The 20498-nt window shown below is 34.3% G+C and overlaps 2 protein-coding genes across 9 annotated transcripts in view; one reads left to right on the top strand and one right to left on the bottom strand.

Moving 5' to 3' along the window:
• LOC149552070 (pentatricopeptide (PPR) repeat-containing protein) overlaps nucleotides 1-20498 on the bottom strand; it is a 305115-nt gene that overhangs the window by 131993 nt on the left and 152624 nt on the right. For all 8 annotated transcript variants that reach the window (XM_089787540.1, XM_089787542.1, XM_089787541.1 and 5 more), the window contains one exon: nucleotides 2175-2234. In XM_089787540.1, coding sequence (XP_089643666.1) covers nucleotides 2175-2234 — 60 coding nt within the window. The remainder of the gene's footprint in view (nucleotides 1-2174; nucleotides 2235-20498) is intronic.
• LOC149552071 (uncharacterized) lies at nucleotides 9827-12758 on the top strand. The gene is made up of 6 exons (XM_089787548.1): nucleotides 9827-10186; nucleotides 10376-11024; nucleotides 11147-11379; nucleotides 11497-11634; nucleotides 11735-12135; nucleotides 12240-12758. The coding sequence occupies exons 2-6, from the start codon at nucleotides 10408-10410 to the stop codon at nucleotides 12654-12656; spliced, it is 1806 nt and encodes a 601-aa protein (XP_089643674.1). The 5' UTR covers nucleotides 9827-10186; nucleotides 10376-10407; the 3' UTR covers nucleotides 12657-12758.

Consider the following 20498-nt stretch of genomic DNA (forward strand, 5'->3'; position numbering starts at 1 on the left):
GCTTTGTTTGAATGATTCCCATGAGTTGGGTAGGCCATCTAAGGCTATTAGGGAAAATTCTTTGCGATCTATTTCATATCCAATTGTTGATAATTGATCCCTTAATTCTACTTTTCTCATGAAGAAGGCATTCATACATTCTCCTTTGTTCATACTTATGTGATTAAACTGTGTTTTGAGTGCAAGAGTTTTGCCGCTATTTTTTGTCTCAAATGTGTTCTGTAGAGATTTCAACATGAGGTATGCAGTTGTTTATTTTGCTAGTATAGGCACTATGTGGTCTCTCACAGAATCCACTATCAATTTTATAACTTTCTTGTTACTTTCAATCCATTGGGATTATTCTGGCTCATCCTCAGGTTCTGTCTTTTTATCTTTTACATATAATCTACTTTGTTCTCTTCTAATATCATCATGATTCTCAATTTCCATGCTATGAAGTTGTTGGCACCTTCAAGGCACACCTCAGATCTGATTGTGTTTGTCATTCTAAGTGATGGAAGTGTGACTGTACTTTATCAAAGTAGGTAGTCTAATTTCTCAAGTTTAACTTTGATCTTCCTAACTTGGCTCTGATACCATATAAATGTAATGGTAAACATTAAATCAGACTGTGATATTATTTGCAAATGGATGCAATTCAGAATGTATATGCATCAAATAGATATTCAGAATTTAGAGGTAGGAACAAAGAGACACAAGGGCAGTCATGTCTGTTCGGTCTAAAGAGACACAATGATTCAATTAAGACTGTTTCCAATCCTAATCGGGTGATTATAATTAACCATTAAAACACCAATCTTAATTAGGTGTTCTTTGGATAACAATTCATTACCGATCTGTATTAGACAATGATCATAGACTCAATCAATACTTGATCGATTTGGCAAGAGAATAATACTCGATTTCAAGAGATAATGTAAAGTTATCATACTCAGCATGGTATGAACAGTCAGGTTGAATTCCCTGATGGTAAGGACAATGATTAAGTTCATACGTCTGTGTATGCATATCTATCAGTTCATATGGTGAGCTGGTATACATGCATGCACACACAAGTATCAGGTTAATCCTTCCATACTGACTGACACTACCATATCTTTAACAATCATGCACAGCAATGCCAATTTTTTCATGCAAGGTATTCATGTTGCTGCTCAAGTTGTACACAAACAGCCTCCACAACAATACAACTTGCACAGCAATGCAGACTCTATAATGCAAGGTGTTCCTGTTGCTGCACAAGCCAACCTCTAGGTTGTTGTGCATGGCATGTTTTAAAATTATGAATAATCATAATATTAAAGATATGTATTAAAAAGCTTTCCTGAAGTCCTCTTTTACACATACTGTGCTGATGGGTCAGGGTTCAGGCATACTAAAGATTTGGAATAGATTGCAAGCATGAGGATCCAGTATTTTATGAGAAGGAGCTTTTGCCATTTTTGTAAATTTGTCCCTTCTCTCAAATGTTCATGTTGGTCTTTTCTCTTCCTATATATATATATATATATATATATATATATATATATATATGATTTCCAAGTTATTCCCCAGCAAGATTTTGGTAGCAGATAATTAGAAGGAAAATTAGTCTATGAAATTTGACAAATTTTCCAGTTCTGTAAGATAACAAATATAGGACAACAATTACTTTTCATGCCCTAAATACAGGTTCACTGTTCAACTATTACTTCTATTACCCTAGAATTTCATACATGTTTCTATTTTGTAGTAAACATTCTTATTTGTGAAACCAGCAAACTGTTATCTGGTATTTTGACTAATATTAAAATACGTAAAAGCAACTTCAAGTTACACTAGCCATCAGTTTCAACTTTCAATCATTTGTATGTATAGCATGTAGTAAATTCCTGAATATTTTTAAAACCTTTTGATCAATTCCTTCCTTATAGTTGGTTATATTCCAGGTTTTGAAAGAGTCAAAATTCAAACATTGCTAATCTATATCATAGTTGTTCACATTCTAGATAAATGAATACAACTCTCAAAATTCACGTTGCTCATCTATCTTATGTTTTGTAAGACTCAAAATTATGTCATTATTTCTGGATAAAAATATTACCATAAACAACATAGACTACTTAAGAGAAAAATTCAAACAGTAATTTTCAAACAGAAACAAAGTTAAATATGCTTCGATTAAAAGATACCTTGGTGTAGAAATGAATAAGACACCCAAAACTTTTAACTGAAGGCTCCATCCCAGATTCCTATACAAATATAGAAAACCAGCGATGATGATTAATCAGTCAGAAAAGCTTGAAATAATCTAGAACACTAGAAAAGATAAGTAAAATGCATTTGAAGCTATTACATTGTCAGACTTTCTTGTGTGTCAGTTATACTTAGGCATTGAGGTTAACATTTTGAAAGTAAAGGAGAAGCAAAACCAAGACATATTGGAAAAGAGAAAAGTGCCAAAAAGTCACGAGTTTTAGTGCATATGTGTTAATATATCTATGTGTGTGTTATCAGAATCTAACTTAGCATAGACTCCATTGGGTGGATATTTTGCAACCAACAGTTCTGGGTAAAAATCCAGTTGTAAAATAGGATGACTAGCCACAGCGTGTGAGACAGAGTCTCTCCTACCTTGAAGGAAAGGCTCCCCCTTCTCATCGTTCCTTGGATCAACTCAAGGTAAGCAAGAAGTCGAGAGATTTTGTAAAAAAGGTGTTACCAATATCTTTTCTTCTTAACTTTCAAGAAAGAATCCACTTACTAGTGGAGCAAGTAATGGGCAAGGTGAATCTCTAACTACACTTCTATCAAAAGCTCGAAATAGTGATATTGATAAACCTTCACTAACTCAAAGGATAACTGAAAATGTACTGGTTTGGCTCTAAGTCCAATTGTACTTCTATATGGAAAAGGTTTACAATTAGGGCACAAAGACTCCTAAAAGTAAAAATAACTTAACTATTTTGTGAATTAAGAAAGAAGTATAAGCTACAGACAAAGCTTCTAGCTATATATTTCCACAACAACTCCTAGTCAAATCTTTGACTCGGATTGCTTCTTAAATCATTATGCTCTTTTATTGAACACACAATAATAACATAAATCAAGATAATAGGCACAAATTATAGTCAAAGCTTCTAATTTGCTCTATCACAATTGCTTCTAGTCAAAGTTTCAAATCCAATTGCTTCTTTTATTCACTTTTCTCCCAAATTTGTACTACACAATCAAAGTTATGCTTGCACAAATGTGGCAGAGCTTTCTTACATACAACAAAAGATGATTTTTACAATAAAGGAGCACTCCTTTATATAGGCACAGGAGTTGAGAAAAAGGTGGAGGAAAAAGTGGGAGCAACTCAACCAACTTTGACCTAGTCTAACTAAAAGAGAAAATATAGGGTTACATGAAACTGCACATGCAACTCGCATTACATCTTTTAACATACATGTAACTCACATTACATGTAATTACATTTTTTCACGCCATGCATCCTCTCCAGCTACAAATATGAAACAAGAAGAAGAAGAAGAAGAAGACGAAGGACAGAAGAGAATTGAAACAATCCTAGGGATTGTCCTGAAAGACCTTGTACTTAACGATGCATTCTTGGATGATCACAAAATTGGGAGTTCCTATATTTTGTGCTACTACATTCACCTTGATAACCATGGTGTTGCGTCTTTTGATAACTTCTAAATTTGATGAATTGTCTGTTGTCATTTGAAAACTTGATGTGATCGAACTTTTCTCGTTCAAATTGTTGTGAATTCTCCTTTGTAGATCAGCACACACTAGAGTCTCTGACAATTTAAAAACCTTCTTGACGATGTCCGGATGTACACTCCGAACATCTTTCCATCAGCATCTTTAACTTTTTTTTTGTTTGAAATAAAGTGCTTGGCGCATGGGAATGCGTACAAATGGAGATTGTTGATTTTTAAAAAGTGACTTGGGCTTTCAAGATCTCATTGCACGAAAAATAGATTACATGTAGATGCAACATATAACAAGGGATGAATGATGAGATGAAAAGCATAGAAAAATGCAGAAACATGTATTGCTCATTAAGTTGCGAATGCATATGGAGGGATGGAAATGGAAAATGGGATTACATGCATGTGTGTATGGTGAATGAGTTGGAAAACATGTAATTGCATTTGTCGGATGAGATGCAAAGTGTTGTGACATGGAAAGATGGAAATGGAATGTGAAGTGAAGGAAAAACAAGTTCTTGGGAAAGAACTTGTAACTTCTCCAAAGTGGAGAAAACCAATAAGCAAGCACAAAGAACAAAAACAAGCACAAAACAAAACACATGCCTTTGGCAAAAGACTCAAACATATCAAGATGCAATGCACTTCAACACTTAAATTTCGAATTTGGAGTTTGGGGAAATTCAAAAAGTGTGAAAATGAGAGTTTTCATCATTTTTAAAGGCAAAATGCACTTTTCATGGCATGCATATGGACAAATGTGCAATTTCAAGCTAAAATATGCATGGAAATAGCAAGATAAGCATAAATTGATGAGCAAGTTTGAAAATGTCCATTTACTTGGAGGTTAAAGAGCCAAAATAGCAAGTTTTATACACTTGAAGACCAATTCTGTCTCGAATCCTAATTTTCAAACAACTTTTTGACTTTTTCCCACACTTGCATTTAACACAAATTAATGAGCAATGAAGGGTCGAATTTGACATGAAAGTGTCAAATACATGGTCTCCAAAGACAAGAGAACGCATTTAAAAATCAAAAACAATCCCTCTTGATCAAATGAATGGGCTGGAAATGCATCTTTTTGAGTTTTTGAACAAAACCATGACTTTTTTATACAAAAATCTAGGCCGTTTTTGCAAAAACGTGGCCAAAAAAAGCATGTTTTTGACTCATTTTTGACTTGCAAATGCAAAAACAACTTCCCCAAATGCATATACATGTATCAAAATGCAAAAACATGACTCCAAAATGCAAAAAAGTGGATTAAAACCCCAATTTTCTGAGCATTCTAAGCAAAAACGTGATTCATAAAAAGACATGAAACAAAAATGTTTTGGCTTCTAAAGTTGAAAATGTGTATCACAATGCAATGACAAACACTTAAATGTCAAATCGATTCCTCTTTGGGCAAAAACATGAGCCAAAAATGGTGTTTTTGAAAAAAAATTCAAAAACGTGCCCTTGGAGGGAGTTTGGAAAAACGTTTTTTAGCAAGATAAATCCATTTTTGATGTTAGAAAATCCATTGCCAAGCAAAAACGACCCTATTGGAGAAAATCTCATGCAAAACCATCAAGTAAACCTCTCACAATCTCCAAAAATGGGTTCATGGAGGGCAAAGACATGTTCTTCAAAATCGGACTTTTTGAAGGTCATTACACATATTAAAACATGTTTTTGGTTAAAATCGAACCTTTTAAGGTCACTTGCATATTTTAAGTTACATCTCACTTTTTAGATCTGAAGACATGAAAACTTCACTTTTGATGCAATCATACCAAAAAGGTCCACTTACATAATAACCTTTTGATGTAATGATATCAAAAAGGTCCACTTTTGATAACAAGTTGAACTTTATATGCCAAGACATGTAAAATGTTCACTTTTGATAACAAGTTGAACTTTATATGCAAAGACATGTAAAATGTCCACTTTTGATGGATTTTACATGTTATTGCATATAAAATGTCCACTTATGAAGACTTTAAGTCATTTAATTCACTTAAAATTATAAAAATGCTACAAAATGGGTCATAAACAATATTTATTTATCATATTTAGAAATATAACACATAAACATCATTTAAACGTAACATTTAAATAAACATTTAATTTTTAAAACCAAAAATTAAATTCAAACTATATAGTTATATAGTTACTTTAAGTGAAAAATTAAAAAGTAACTCAACTTAAAATTATAACATAAAGTGCACTATAGTCACTTTAAGTTAAAAATTTAAAGTTAAAATAACTTTAAAACATAACAAAATGTGAATACAAGTTATATTTTTCAAAAAGTGAAAGTCATTGAAAAATATAACATCATATTTTTAATTCATGTTGTTGCACCCAAAAGGTCCACTTTTGAATCACCAAAATGGGCATAACTCTTGACTAACAACTCCGATTGACCTCTAGGTTAGACCGAATCGAAGGGAAAAACAAAAGGCACGACAAAAGCAAAACCAAAAGACTAAAAACAAAAAAAATGCAAACTCAAAACAAAAGCATGGACGATGAAGGTTTCAAAAATCAAGCAAAGGCTCGAAAGAAAGCAAAACGAAAAAGACTTGACAAAGGCCTTCAATAAAAAGATTCATTATATCAATTGGTACTGATTGGCTAATCAATACTAACCAATTAAATAATGAACTAAACTCAAAGAAATGCGAAACTAATTTGAAAAGTTCTATACTGTTACCTACATTTTCTAGTGACAAAATGCAGGACAACAGACTCCATAAGCTGATTTTAGACGTGAGCTACAAACAATAAACTGGTATAAACTAAAAAATTCTGACAACTAACAAAGCTTTTGAAATCAATGTCTTTTTCAAGATTCTAAGCAAGCTAAGTATCACTGTAATATTGAGTTACTGTTGTGTTATGAAAATTCAAATCAAAATTAAGATTTGAAGCTAGTTAAGCATTTTATAAACTCTGGGGTTATTAAATAATAAAATGGTATCGGAGGCACCCTTCTTATTAGCCTATGGTGATGCAAAATAATGAGCTTGAGTGACAAAGATGGATGGTATATCAATATTAAAAATATTCTCTTTCCAAATATATGTTGTTTTCCTTGTTCATCTCCAATCCCTCCATTCCACCATATGAAATAATAAAAATATATTTCATATTTTATTACATATCTATTTATTTATTTATTTAATCTTACATTTTGAACTCTAAAGTTTTTAAACTCCATCCAAGAAAAGGGAACATCACAGTCTGCCCTTTCCTAAAATTGTTTTTCCACAAGCAACTGTCAATCCAATGTGAGCAGCTTTTCTTGTACAACTTTGATATCATCTCACTTTACAAATTTGAATTGAAAAACCCTGAAACAGGAATTTCAACTTGAAGTGAGAATCGCAATATATTTGTTGTCTAAATATTTTGTAAGCCACTGAGACCACAACTTAAAAAATTGTTATTTTAGAAAACGTTAAATGAGAATACTATCTCTTCTCAGCAATAGGGGAGGCTCCCTTCTAACTAGCCACAACAAGGACTTAACAAGTAATTATAAAAAAGAGTGGTTCCCACAATCTATTCCTCTTTTTTCAATAATGATTTCACAATATTTTTCGAACAGCACTAAAACAAAAAGGACTTGTTGCTACAATAATAGTGATGGCTTCTAAGTTGACATAAGAACAACACAAAAGATACCAATCTATTTTCTATTGTGGAACAATTGCAGAAACCCAAAGTCTTCTACACTTATCCCAAATGATAAATGAACAACTTGAGTACATGGTAAAGCTCAAAGTCCTTCAACAAACATTATCTAAGTTCTATTAAAATTACTTGAAACTGAGGCACGAAGTCACTCAACCTTAAGTATTTAAAGCCACTCTAAACAATATTAACCTACCTCGTTTTTTAGCACAAAGTCTCCAAAAGACACAAATCAAATGCTGAAAAGACTGTCATATCCCCTGAATTAGCCAAATTGTAATTATAAATTGTTTAAAAACATTTAATATTGATACAAAATATATTGATCATTTTATCATTTAATATTGATGCAAAAGGTGTTGATCCTTCCTCTCTTATAATTATATTACAAATATTTTACATTTAATACTAATCCAAAATATACTAATAAACTACAAATACTTTTCAATTAAATATAACTCATATAAAATTATATTCCAAACATCGTTATTCAATGTATATATTCAACATACATAACTAATGTGGTAAATAACATATTCAGTATAATAAATTAAATCAGACATAAAGCATAAAGACACGTCCTCTCATTCACGTCTTTCCAAGGCCGGGTCAGCAGTATTTATAAGGGTAATGACAGGGAAGGACAGAGCATCATTGAATGGCATAAAAGCAGAAAGCATGGAAAGAAGAATCAGCACCAGATGTATACCCTGATTCCATCAGGTTCTGCATCAAGATCCGCACCGAGCGTACACACTAATCTCCATCGGGTTACAGGTGAGGTACAGTCCGCAGTACATCAGGTGACAGCAACTATCCATTTTTGGGTTAGTATGAATAATATGTCTATTTCCATTAAAGTATATTTATCGAATTTAACATTTACGGCATAAATGAAATTAAATAAAAAGTAATTAATATTAGTTTCTTACTAAGGGAATATATTAGGATAACAATTGAATAAAGGGAATTAATATTAATTTCTCAATTAAGGAAATATATTAGGATAATAATTAAAGAAAAGTAATTAATATCAATTTCTCGACCAAGGGAATGTATTAGGATAGTAATTAATAAAACTTAAATTTAATAAAATCATAATTCTCCAAGATGAGATAAGGCCTGTGGTGGAATGGGCTGGGTGACACCACTCAAAGGTACTAGGTAAAGCCTGCGGTGAGATGAGCATTTGGCTTCATCGTCCAAGGGAACTAGGTAAGGCCTACGGTGGAGCAAATATCCCAGGGTACATCATACAAGGGCACCATCTAGGGAATGATGATTGGAGAGAGGTAACGATAATGAGGGAGAACGGTGAGGCCCACTGATTGGGTAATAGGGCACCCTATTATGGTTTCTCCTCCTATAATTGAATGATAAGCATTTGGTATTATAGAAATTATGCTTTTAAAAGACTTATTATTGAAAATAGTTTGATAGAATCACCTTAAGATTAATCTCTTTGTGTTTAAGAAAAACTAAGAGTATAAATACCTTGTCAGGAGTCTATTATAGGAAGATTCAAAAAAAGGAAATTACAAGTGGTATCAGAGCAACATCTTTTGGAGATTTGATCCGAACAGAGAGTCGAGTATAGGGTGCCAAAGACTTCATACAGGAAAATATAGACATCATGAATTCACTCAAGAACAACCTACACCAAGCACAAAATCAACAAAAGATTTACGTTGATAAAAAGAGAACGGAGCGGACATTTGAAATAGGGGATATGGTTTTCTTAAGACTCCAACAGTATAAACAAACTTCCATCAAAGCTAGTGGAGTCGAGAAACTCAAACCCCGATTCTATGGGTCGTATAAAGTGATAAAGAAGATAGGTGAAGTAGCCTATGAATTAGAGCTTCCCTCCGATAGTCGGATTCATAACATATTACATGTGTCAAGACTGAAGAAGGTTTTGGGGAAACATATTACTCCATGCTTGCAACTACCACCGCTAGATGATGAAGGAAGATTAATCCTAGAACCAGAGACTATCCTCAAAGTACAAGAGAAAAGACTAAGGAACAAAACCATTGAAGAATACCTAATTAAATGGAAAGGATTATAGGTAGAAGACGCAACATGGGAAGGGTCTCAAATATTGGATCACCCAAACCTTAGAGGAATTGCTTGAGGACAAGCAATCTTGAGAGGGGATGGCTGTCATATCCCCTTAATTAGCCAAATTGTAATTATAAATTATTTAAAAACATTTAATATTGATACAAAATATATTGATCATTTTATCATTTAATATTGATACAAAAGGTGTTGATCATTCCTCTCTTATAATTATATTACAAATATTTTACATTTAATACCAGAGTAACGAGAATCGCCATAAAATCGCCTGAATCGGCGATTCGGCGATTAGATTCAGCAATGGCGATTTTTTTGGAGTCGGAAATCGCCATTGCCGATTTCTTCAAGTGAATCGCCTAAATCGCCGATTCAGGCGATTCAGGCAAAAAATCGCATGAATCGCCTAGAAAAATCGGCAGGAATCGCCCGCGGCCAATAAAGTATAGAGTTGTAAAATTTTAAAAAATTGCTTGGTTTTTTTACTTTGTTTTTGACCATTTCTCTTTGTTATAACCCTAAAGGGCCTTCTATTTATTTAACATGAGTAGAAGAGAGGAAAAGTGAGAGAGAAGAAGAGAAAAGAAAAGCCATAGGTTTCTAACCGGCAAGAAGAAAGAGCACAAAAGAGATCAGCAATCCATTTGTGGAGGCCATCAATTGCATTGGGAGCATTAGGGAGCCAATCTCAACACTCCTCAACTCATTTGCAAGAGGTAAGTGCTCTTTTTTTTTTTGCATGTTAGTGTATTATGCATTTTTTGTTAAATTTTTATAGTTTTCAAGATTTTTAGTTTAGATCTTGAATGTTCTTTATTTTTACTAAGTTGCAAACTAGGGTTTGTTGTTTTGTAGCTTTTATTAGCTTCAAACTTTGATATTTTACATATAAATTTTTATTGCAGCAGCCTTTGCTTTCATTTTTTGCAAATTCGCAATGGGTAGAAAAGATGAATGTTGGAAATATAACGAAGAGTTTCCTGGAAGAACCAAATATCAAACAAAATGTATTTTTTGTAAAGAAAAAATAACTTCTGGGGGTATTTATAGATTGAAATACCACATTGCTGCTATACCTGGACACGATGTTACAATTTGCACTCACCAAACTCCTGAGGCAAAACGCACTTGCTTAATGGCATTAGAAAAAATTGAAAAAGACAAAGCCAATAGGAAAATGCAACTTGAAGGGTTAAGGGGTATTGGCTCCCATGTTCCCGCATCCGCATCTGCAGCCGCATCCACATCTGCATCTGCATCAGCTTCTGCATCTGTAGGTTGTGTTGGAGAGGGTTCTTCTAGGCCTCCTTTTTATCCTAGTTCTTCTGCTCGTGCTGGTGCTAGTCGGTCACATACTGAGACAGAGTCCCACACCAACCTATTGCAGCCTAGAGTGCGGAAAAACAGAATGGATAGTTACTTTGTGCCCCGCACTACTCCTGGTTCCCAACCCACGCTTGAGGGCATGGGTTTGAACAAGGAAATTCATGATGCTGCCAGAAAGGAGATATGCAAATTTTGGTACTTTTGCAACATTCCATTTATTGCAGCCAGGTAATTGATTCTTTTTTCGTTGTTTTCTTTAAAGTTAAAATTAAAAGTAAAAGTAAAACTTTAATTATATTTACTTGTTTTATAATTTGAGTCTTTGACATCTAAATTTTTATTTGTGACAGGGCTCCTTATTGGCAGAACATGATAGACGCGGTTGCTATTTGTGGTCCGGGGTTTAAAGCCCCAACTGAGGCTGAGTTGAGCGGATACCTCTTGGATGAGATGGTAGAGGACATGAGGGCTGAGCTCGAGGAGAACCGAAAGGAGTGGATTGCAAAGGGTTGCACCATCATGACTGATGGTTGGACAGATAGGAGGAATAGAACACTCCTCAATTTTCTTGTATCCTGTGGAGGTAATTGATCATTCTACTTTCCTACATACATAATTGTAAATTTTGATTTGTTGAATGCTAATTTGTTGATGATCCATTTAATTTTAATATTCTAATTCGTTGTTTTGTTACTTGTAGGATATACCATGTTCATCAAATCCATTGATGCTTCCGCACATGTAAAAAATGCCACATACTTATGTGAGGCTATTGAGGAAGTCATAGCAGAGGTGGGAGAACAAAATGTGATCCAGGTGGTGACGGATAATGCAGCAAGTTATGTTGCTGCGGGTAAACTTTTAACTTTTCAAGTTTTGAAAATAAATTTATTTGAATTTTGAAATTTGAATTTCTAATTGACTTAAAATTGTTGTAGGTAAACTTTTGATGGAGAGGCACCCCACCATATTTTGGTCCCCTTGTGCGGCACATTGCATTGACCTCATGTTGGAGGAAATTGGCAAACTTGAGTTTGTCAAGTCATGTGTGGAAAGGGCAAAAAACATATGCAAATTCATTTATAATCATTCATTTGTCCTTAGCACAATGAGGAAGTACACAGAAGGAAAAGAGTTAGCTCGCCCAGGTATCACGAGGTTTGCCTCGAATTTCATCACCTTGCAGTCCTTGTTGACATCAAGGGATGAATTGAGGAGCATGTTTGTTGGGCGGGAGTGGATTTCCTCTTCCTATGCTACGACCACTGTAGGGATAGATGTGGCGGATTGCATATTTGATGAGGATGGTTTTTGGAAACCCGCTAGAGAAATCCTGCAGGTAAATTTATTGCAATTTAACATTTAGTATTTTACTTTTACTTTAAGTTATATTATTTTATATTTAAGTTTTGACTCAAGTTTTTTGTTTTACTTTATATGTAGGTCACTGAGCCCCTTGTAGCTTTGCTACGAACTGCTGATGGGGAGAAGCCCTCTATGGGCTACATTTATGAGGGCATGGATAGGGCCAAGGAGGCCATCAGAGCCCAATATGCAGGAGTGCAGGAGAGGTATGGCCCTATTTGGGACATCATCGATAGGAGATGGCAGAATCAGCTCCATCGACCCATCCATGCAGCAGCTTACTTTCTGAATCCGGCATATCGTTTCCGTCCTGAGTTCAAGGCGGATGCGGAGGTTCTCACTGGCTTATACACAGTGATTCAGAGGTTGAGTAGCGATGAAGATAGCGCTGCTGCGATTGTTGAGCTAGACCAGTTCAACAATAAAGAGGGGCCACTTTTCTCTAGCAGGATGGCCATAAATGCTCAGACAACACTACAGCCAGGTAAAAATTAAATAATATATTCAATGTTCATGAATCTAGATTCTAATCTTAAAGTTGATTATGTAATTTTAGAGTTAACTTGTAATTTGTAAATGAGACTAATTGTTTCTATTTTCAATTTTTCCCTTATTGCAAATAGATGGTGGCAAATGTTTGGGGCCACAACCCCAAAACTTCAAAAAATTGCCATTCGTATTCTGAGTCAGCCAAGCAGCGCTTCTGGATGTGAGCGCAGTTGGTCCATGTTCGAGCACATCCATTCGAAGAGGAGAAACAAGTTGACAGTGCAGAAGTTGAATGATATTGTCTTTGTTCATTACAACCTCCGTCTTAGGATCAGACAGATTTTGGGCACTGACTCCTCTCCGATCATTCTAGAGGAGATTGATCCAGAATCAGAGTGGCTCACAGAGGTTGTGGATCCAGTCTTCACTGAGGAAGACCGTGTGTGGGTTGACCAGGTGGATATAGAGGCTGAGGCAGCTAGAGCACGTTCTTCAGGCATTGGTAGACGCACACGTGCACGCACAGGCACAGGCCCTAGCGACGTTCATGAGCCCATCTTACATGCGGGAGATATGGCTCGGCAGTCCTCTAGGACCTACATTAGACGCCTTGCTACTAGGCAGACTGGATACTCAGAGGCTGAGGCTGAGGCTGCAGCCGAGCTTCAGGATGATGTTGAGGATGATGATGATGACTATGAGTCTGAGGCTTGAGCTGGAGCCTTGTTTTTATATTTTGTTTACAGATATTGATACTGAATCATTGATAGACATATGTTTCAAACTTTCATGGATCTTCATCTTAGATTCTTACATACATTTATGATTTGATGTCTTATGGATCATCTTACATACATTCTATGATTTAAATCATTGTGATCATTTGATTTCTATTTACTTCAGCTAGCCTACAATTTACATTTTAGATAACATAGTTACATATGTGATGGATTTTATGTTCCATGTTTATGTATGTTAAGTTTTAACTTCTATTTGATGATGTTATAGTGTGTTTAAGTTATATTCAATAAAGGGTGCATGAAATAAGTTTTAAATTGTTAAAATCTTTAAATTTAAAGGGTTTTTTCAAATTTGCCGATTCATTGCCGATTCATTGCCGATTCACGATTCGATTCGGCCTTGCCGATTCCGATTCTTGTTACTTTGTTTAATACTAATCCAAAATATACTAATAAACTAAAAATACTTTTCAATTAAATATAACTCATATAAAATTATATTACAAACATCCTTATTCAATATATATATTCAACATACATAACTAATGCGGTAAATAACATATTCAGTAAAACAAATCAAATCAGACATAAAACATAAAGACACGTCCTCTCATTCACGTCTTTCCAAGCCGGGTCAGCAGTATTTATAAGGGCAAGGACAGGGAAGGATAGAGCATCATCGAATGGCATAAAAGCAGAAAGCATGGAAAGAAGAATCAGCACCAGACGTATAACTGATTCCATCGGGTTCTGCATCAAGATCTGCACTGAGCATACACACTAATCTCCATCAGGTTCCACATGAGGTATAATCCGCAGTACATCAGGTGACAGCAACTATCCATTTTTGGGTTAGTATGAATAATATATGTCTATTTCCATTAAAGTATATTTATCCAATTTAACATTTAAGGGATAAATGAAATTAAATGAAAAGTAATTAATATTAGTTTCTTACTAAGGGAATATATTAGGATAACAATTGAATAAAGGGAATTAATATTAATTTCTCAATTAAGGAAATATATTAGGATAATAATTAAATAAAAGTAATTAATATCAATTTCTCGACCAAGGGAATGTATTAGGATAGTAATTAATAAAACTTAAATTTAATAAAATTATAATTCTCCAAGATGAGATAAGGCCTGCGGTGGAATGGGCTGGGTGACACCACTCAAAGGTACTAGGTAAAACCTGCGGTGGGATGAGCATTTGGCTTCATCGTCCAAGGGAACTAGGTAAGGCCTACGATGGAGCAAATATCCCAGGGTACATCATACAAAGGCACCATCTTGGGAATGATGATTGGACAGACGTAACGATAATGAGGGAGAACGGTGAGGCCCACTGATTGGGTAATAGGGCACCCTATTATGGTTTCTCCTCCTATAATTGAATGATAAGCATTTGATATTACAGAAATTATGCTTTTAAAAGACTTCTTATCAAAAATAGTTTGATAGAATTACCTTAAGATTAATCTCTTTGTGTTTAAGAAAAACTAAGAGTATAAATACCTTGTCAGGAGTCTATTATAGGAAGATTCAAAAGGGGACAATAAAAAAACTATGAAACTAAGCAACTCAACAAATCAAAGATTGAATAATCTATGCAACATAAGAATACATAAATCATTCACAAGCCTTAAAACATAGTTTGGGAATAGTTGTTCTTTTTATTCACTTTGAAACTTCATTCAATAAAACCACAAAAAAAGAAGATAATTTTACAAAGATCACCCTCGTTTATTTATAGATGAGGGGCTAAGAGGAAAAAATGGGAGAAACCCAACAAAATGAGACTTATTCAACAGCTAAATACCTATAGTTAACTTATTCAATATTGTAAGTTTGATGTCCTGCAATGTGATTACATGTTATACCATTGCATGTGATACTATCACACACAATTACATCTTCCTATTACATTACATGTAATTTGTCGAAATAAAATTACAAATACATAATGAAACTTAATCTAAGTGTCTAACAAGACACGACAATTATTTGCATCATCCTTTATCATTCTTCATATTGCTATAGGATACTAACAAATTAAAATTTCCAGGCATGATGAAAGTATTCTACCTTGAAACAGTGCCTACATCTCGATTATTTTGCACCAAAGTTATTCACAGCAGAGGGGCTAAGAGCAAAAGGTGGGAGAAACCCAACTAATCGTGACTTATTCAACAACTAAATACTTATAGTTGACTTATTCAATATTGCAAGTTTTTATGTCCTGCAATGTGATTACATGTTATAACTTTGCAAGTGATACTATCACATGCAATTACATCTTTTTACATTACATGTAATTTGTTTAAATAAAATTACAAATACATAATGAAACTTATTCTAAGTGTCTAACAAGGCATGAAAATTATTTGCGTCATCCTTTCTCACTCTTTATATTGCTATAGGATACTAACAAATTAAGAAATTCTAGGCACAATGAAAGTATTCTACCCCAAAACAGGGCCTACAATCTGATTATTCTGCATCAAAGTTACATCTTCCCATATCTACCTTGAAACCATTCTACCCTCTCAATCATTTGATCGCTCATCCCTTTCTTTGTATGGTTGTAACAATTAAATCTATAACTGGGATTTAGTAATCCAACTGTATGTACATTGGGGAAGACCCTTGCATTTGGGATTTAAAATTCCAATTGCAAGAAGGGGAGCAAAATCTTTACTTGGAAGATAAACTTGTAATCAGATTTCAAAAACCTGATTGCAAGTGGGGAAGCACACGAGTTTGGAGAAACATTTTCAACTCCTTTCCACCACATGGGAAGATCACTTCTCTGCAATCATAACTGAATTTAGAACAATGTGACTACAAACAACATTTTCATGAATGATTAAATGAAAGGTCTTGGAAAATGTTTTCAAGATCATTTTCCTCTACTAGCATGTGATTTGCCTCCTTGTAATGTCCCCTTTTTCTAGTCATTATTCACTGAGGCCTCATTAGCCCTTCTTACCATGGTCTCCTGGGCTAACCAGGACTTTGTAGGGATCAATGTGAGATTCGACATTCACATCTTCTGTTTTAGGCAATTTGTATTCGTGATAATGGGGTTTTTAGATACTTACTATTTATAGTAAGTCAGCAGGGATCCACACTTCTGGTTGTTCAGTGCTGGACTTGCACACCTTGGAGAGCCCTTTTTGATGAGCTATCACACACACTCTTCAGAGCCCAACTGGTTATTTATTTTAATCCCTGAAGATTACACAGTTTTAATAAAGTGAACTTTAAATTAAAGTGCATTTTAATTAGTCACTTTATTATTATATGGTAATATTATTCGCTTAAGTGGGAAAAAGACACATTGAAAAGAAAATAGAACTGAAGAGACACACAGGAGAAGGTGAAGAGTCACTGAGTTGTGCTTAAAAGGAGGAGGAAGACTTCATTTCAGCATGCTTGGATTTGGACATTGTTTTCAGATATCTCTTGGTGGGATTTGGGAAGCTTCAGCTTCTATCGAGAATCAGAGGACAGAAACTCTCAAGTTCTCTTTGGTGAATCAAATGCAAACTCTGAGGGGAATTCAAGACAGAATTCACCCTGTGCTTATAGGTTCTTTCTTAGTGTTCCACTCTGACTATAATATTGTTTTTAAGATCGGATATTCGGTGTTTTTTATTGTGTTGCTGATGTATCATGCAATAGTATATCCTGAAGAATTTATATGAACTTTGTTAGTCATGTTATTGTATTGCCAAATATTATAATACAATAGAATCTTCAGAGGGTTTCTATATGAGCATTTGTTGTTTATTTGCTGGTCAAATCTGAAGTTTATTGCATTAGCAATCTATATCATTCTAAAGAATTAATTGGGGGTTACTGGGAGAGAATATCCATTAGGGATATAAGGTGGTATGAGAGCATCAAGGCTGCCATCCTGTTGGGTATAAGATTTCGAGGAAATCCTCATTTATTAAAATTCCAATTTTTATAGTGATTCTGGTGAGATTTTGTATCTCATTACAAAAAATGTATAGCCTTTGAACAGGAGGTGTTTCATATTTCTTCAAGAAAGAGTCAACAACCTTTATCCTATGATAGTATTTGAAGGATCTTTGAGAGATAATATTTTATGAAATCCTTATTTTCTTCTGCTATTGCCGTGGGAAGGCTACGAACTACAGGATTTAAATTTATCTGCATTACTAAATTTTTCAAAGGTTTCCAGCAAGATATATATAAGGATTGTTTCTTCTTGATGCGATGAAATATATTGGCAGAGAAGTAACATTGTTATCACAGTTGTGTTTGCGGTCAAAAACTAGCGCAGGTTGTATTGGATCGATACAAGTTTTATTCAATGAACTGAATTTAGAGCTTGATTAAATATTTGCACATAGCATTTGACAAACATCTCATAATCACTCTTGTTCTATATTTTATTCTTGTGGTGGCCAGTGATAATATTGGGATGACTATAGTCATGAAAATTAATATATATGTTAAGTCATGAGAGAAGATAATGAGCCAATATAAAACGTTGGGGACATTATTTAAAGGTTACACAAATAATAATTCACACATTGGAAGTATAAAAACGATTCATATAAGCAGCACTAGTAAAATACTAAATAGTTTTGAAACGTACATCTGTCATGTCTAGAGACTGTATTATAGTTTGGTAAGAATATTTGGGAGAGGAAATTACCAGCCCTGGCTGTCGAGGAGAATTTTGACCTTAATGTGAAGAAATAGCTTACGAACTGTTCTACAAGCACAGGAATATATTTTGTTATGCATTATCTATCTAAACATTAATGTTTCTACATGTTACTGCCAACTTCATTATTTTCGGAGAATGATTGGAAGATTGGAAACCTAGAGTAACACTTCTAACGTTCAAAGCTTCAAGGAATTTTAGCATTCAATGCATCATCTGAGCACTTATAAGTAAAGAGGGTAACATCTTTGATTGTTGGTGAAGTTTCTATACCGTCCAGACATTACTACAGCAATAATCGAAGTTCAAGGGGATACACTTAGAAAAAAGGTATTGAAGACTCAGCTTTTGGGCGTTACTCTCAGCCTTGTCATCTCAATATAGAAACAGCAGCAAGATCAGTTTGAAAGGCTAGGCTTGCAAGCCATTGGTGGGAAATTTTGGAAAACTAGAATATAGCACTCCTGAATATATTGTATGATCCTGACTTTTTGTGCAACGATTAGAATTCCAACTGCAGACATTATTTTTTTTCCTGAGAAAAGATTCGATAACATCCATAATTTTCACACCTGAAACATTGAAGGTGAGAGAGATCTTCTTCGGTTCAGGGGTAGAATCTGATTCTCTATTTTTTTAACTCTTCCATTTGCCTCTTTCTCTAGAAGTATATAAGAAATTGATTTTCTTCATCCTACTAGTTTTTCCTAATTCCATTGTCTGTCAACCTGGGCTCTTCTTCAATAAAATCAGCTCGAAGATGTTCAAATTTAGGTAGCTTAGATCTTGCACTAATACCTTGGATAAAAGGCTCCCAACTTTGAGGACTTCCATTAAGTGCTAGTATAACTAAATCTTTGCTTGCAATTATGTCTCCAATAGTGCTCAATTGATCTCTCAAATCAGCAATCTTCATAAAGAAAGAGATGACAAAATCTTCTTTATCCATCTTCACATGAACAAATTGTCATCTCAAGGCAACGGCTCTATCAGAGTTGTTGATCTCATACAATCGTTTACAGTATCAAACATTTCTTTAGCTGACTTCAACTTGGAGATGATCTGTACCAGGTGATTCACCACAGGTTTATTAATATCTTCCTAGCTGTAATGCCATTCTTCTTCTATTGGATTTTCTCAATATCATTTGAAGGCTCGGCCTTATTGCTTTACGAGAAGTCAAGAAGATCATTCTCCTCTAATGCAATGAGTACCATGGGTTTCCAATAGCTGAATTTTGAGGCTCCATCAAGCCTATCTTCTACTTTGATAGCATTCATCATCTTCATTTCTACACAAGTTCTCCTTCAAAGATCTACCCTAGATGAATTTTTACTTGACTTCTTAAGCAAATCTGATCAGATCTTTTCTTAGACCCACTCTAATACCATGTTAATATTAAGATCATATTAACAAAATTGCAGAAGTAAATCAAACAAGATAGCACAGCATATATCTTGAGAAAACCTTCAAACTTGAAGGTGAAAAACCCAGAAGAGAAACTTTGATTATGTTAGCCAAAATTTTGTAAGTCTCTGATACCACAAATTGCAAAATTGTGGCTTTAGGCAACATCTCATGACTGTAGCTGGCTTTAATAAGGACTTAACTGAAAATGCAAAATAGGGTGGTTCTCTCAAGATATTCTTCTTTTTTCAGGAACAATTCAATAATACTTAAACAAAAAGGACTTGTTGCTACTATAATACTGGTGACCCTGGGATTGATGTAAGAACAATGCCGAAGGGAGCAAAATTAAGAACCCCAGAGGCAACAATTTACTTTTTATGATCTGTGGACTAAGTACAAGAACCCAAAGTCTCCTGCAATTATCCCAAATTAGGTTCAAGTAGAATAATTAGGAAGGCACAAAGTCTCTCACCGGATACTCTCAAACTTAATTAAAACACTTACAACTGAAGCCCAAAGTCTACACGATTGAATTTAAATCCCTCTTGAACAAAGCAACATAGGTCATAATCAACAAAAGAAAATGTCATCACATAATAACTTGGATTGACACAGTCTCAAAACAACTTGCAAATTTTATTGAAAGCAATGCAAATCTACATCTAAGCTCAAAGTCTTAGAGAACTCATACAAAATGGCATAGTTTTCTTGCATTGCCAAAAGATGATTATTTATAACAAGCTCTCTCCCTTATATAGGAAAAGTTTGGAGAGAAAGGTGGAGAAAGAAGGTTAAAACCTTAAACCACCTTGACTTATTCTCTAACTAACTTTATCCAATGCTACAATACTTAAAGCAATTGCAACATGATTACATATCACAACTTTGCACATGATACTATCACATGAAATTCCATCTTGTTTTTACATTACATGTAACTTCTCAAATACAAATTACAAATACATGATGAAAATATTCTAGGTTCCTAACA

Source organism: Cupressus sempervirens, chromosome 6, assembly GCF_028749045.1.
Source record: "Cupressus sempervirens isolate cs-2001-9-10 chromosome 6, ASM2874904v1, whole genome shotgun sequence".
NCBI lineage: Eukaryota > Viridiplantae > Streptophyta > Pinopsida > Cupressales > Cupressaceae > Cupressus > Cupressus sempervirens.

Bases quoted from the DNA above. Each gene is read 5' to 3' on its own strand.
- LOC149552071 (XM_089787548.1), top strand. From the start codon at position 10,408: ATGGGTAGAAAAGATGAATGTTGGAAATATAACGAAGAGTTTCCTGGA. The intron at 11,380-11,496 runs GTAATTGATCAT...TGTTACTTGTAG, and splicing joins TTTTCTTGTATCCTGTGGAG to GATATACCATGTTCATCAAA. The intron at 12,136-12,239 runs GTAAATTTATTG...CTTTATATGTAG, and splicing joins CCGCTAGAGAAATCCTGCAG to GTCACTGAGCCCCTTGTAGC.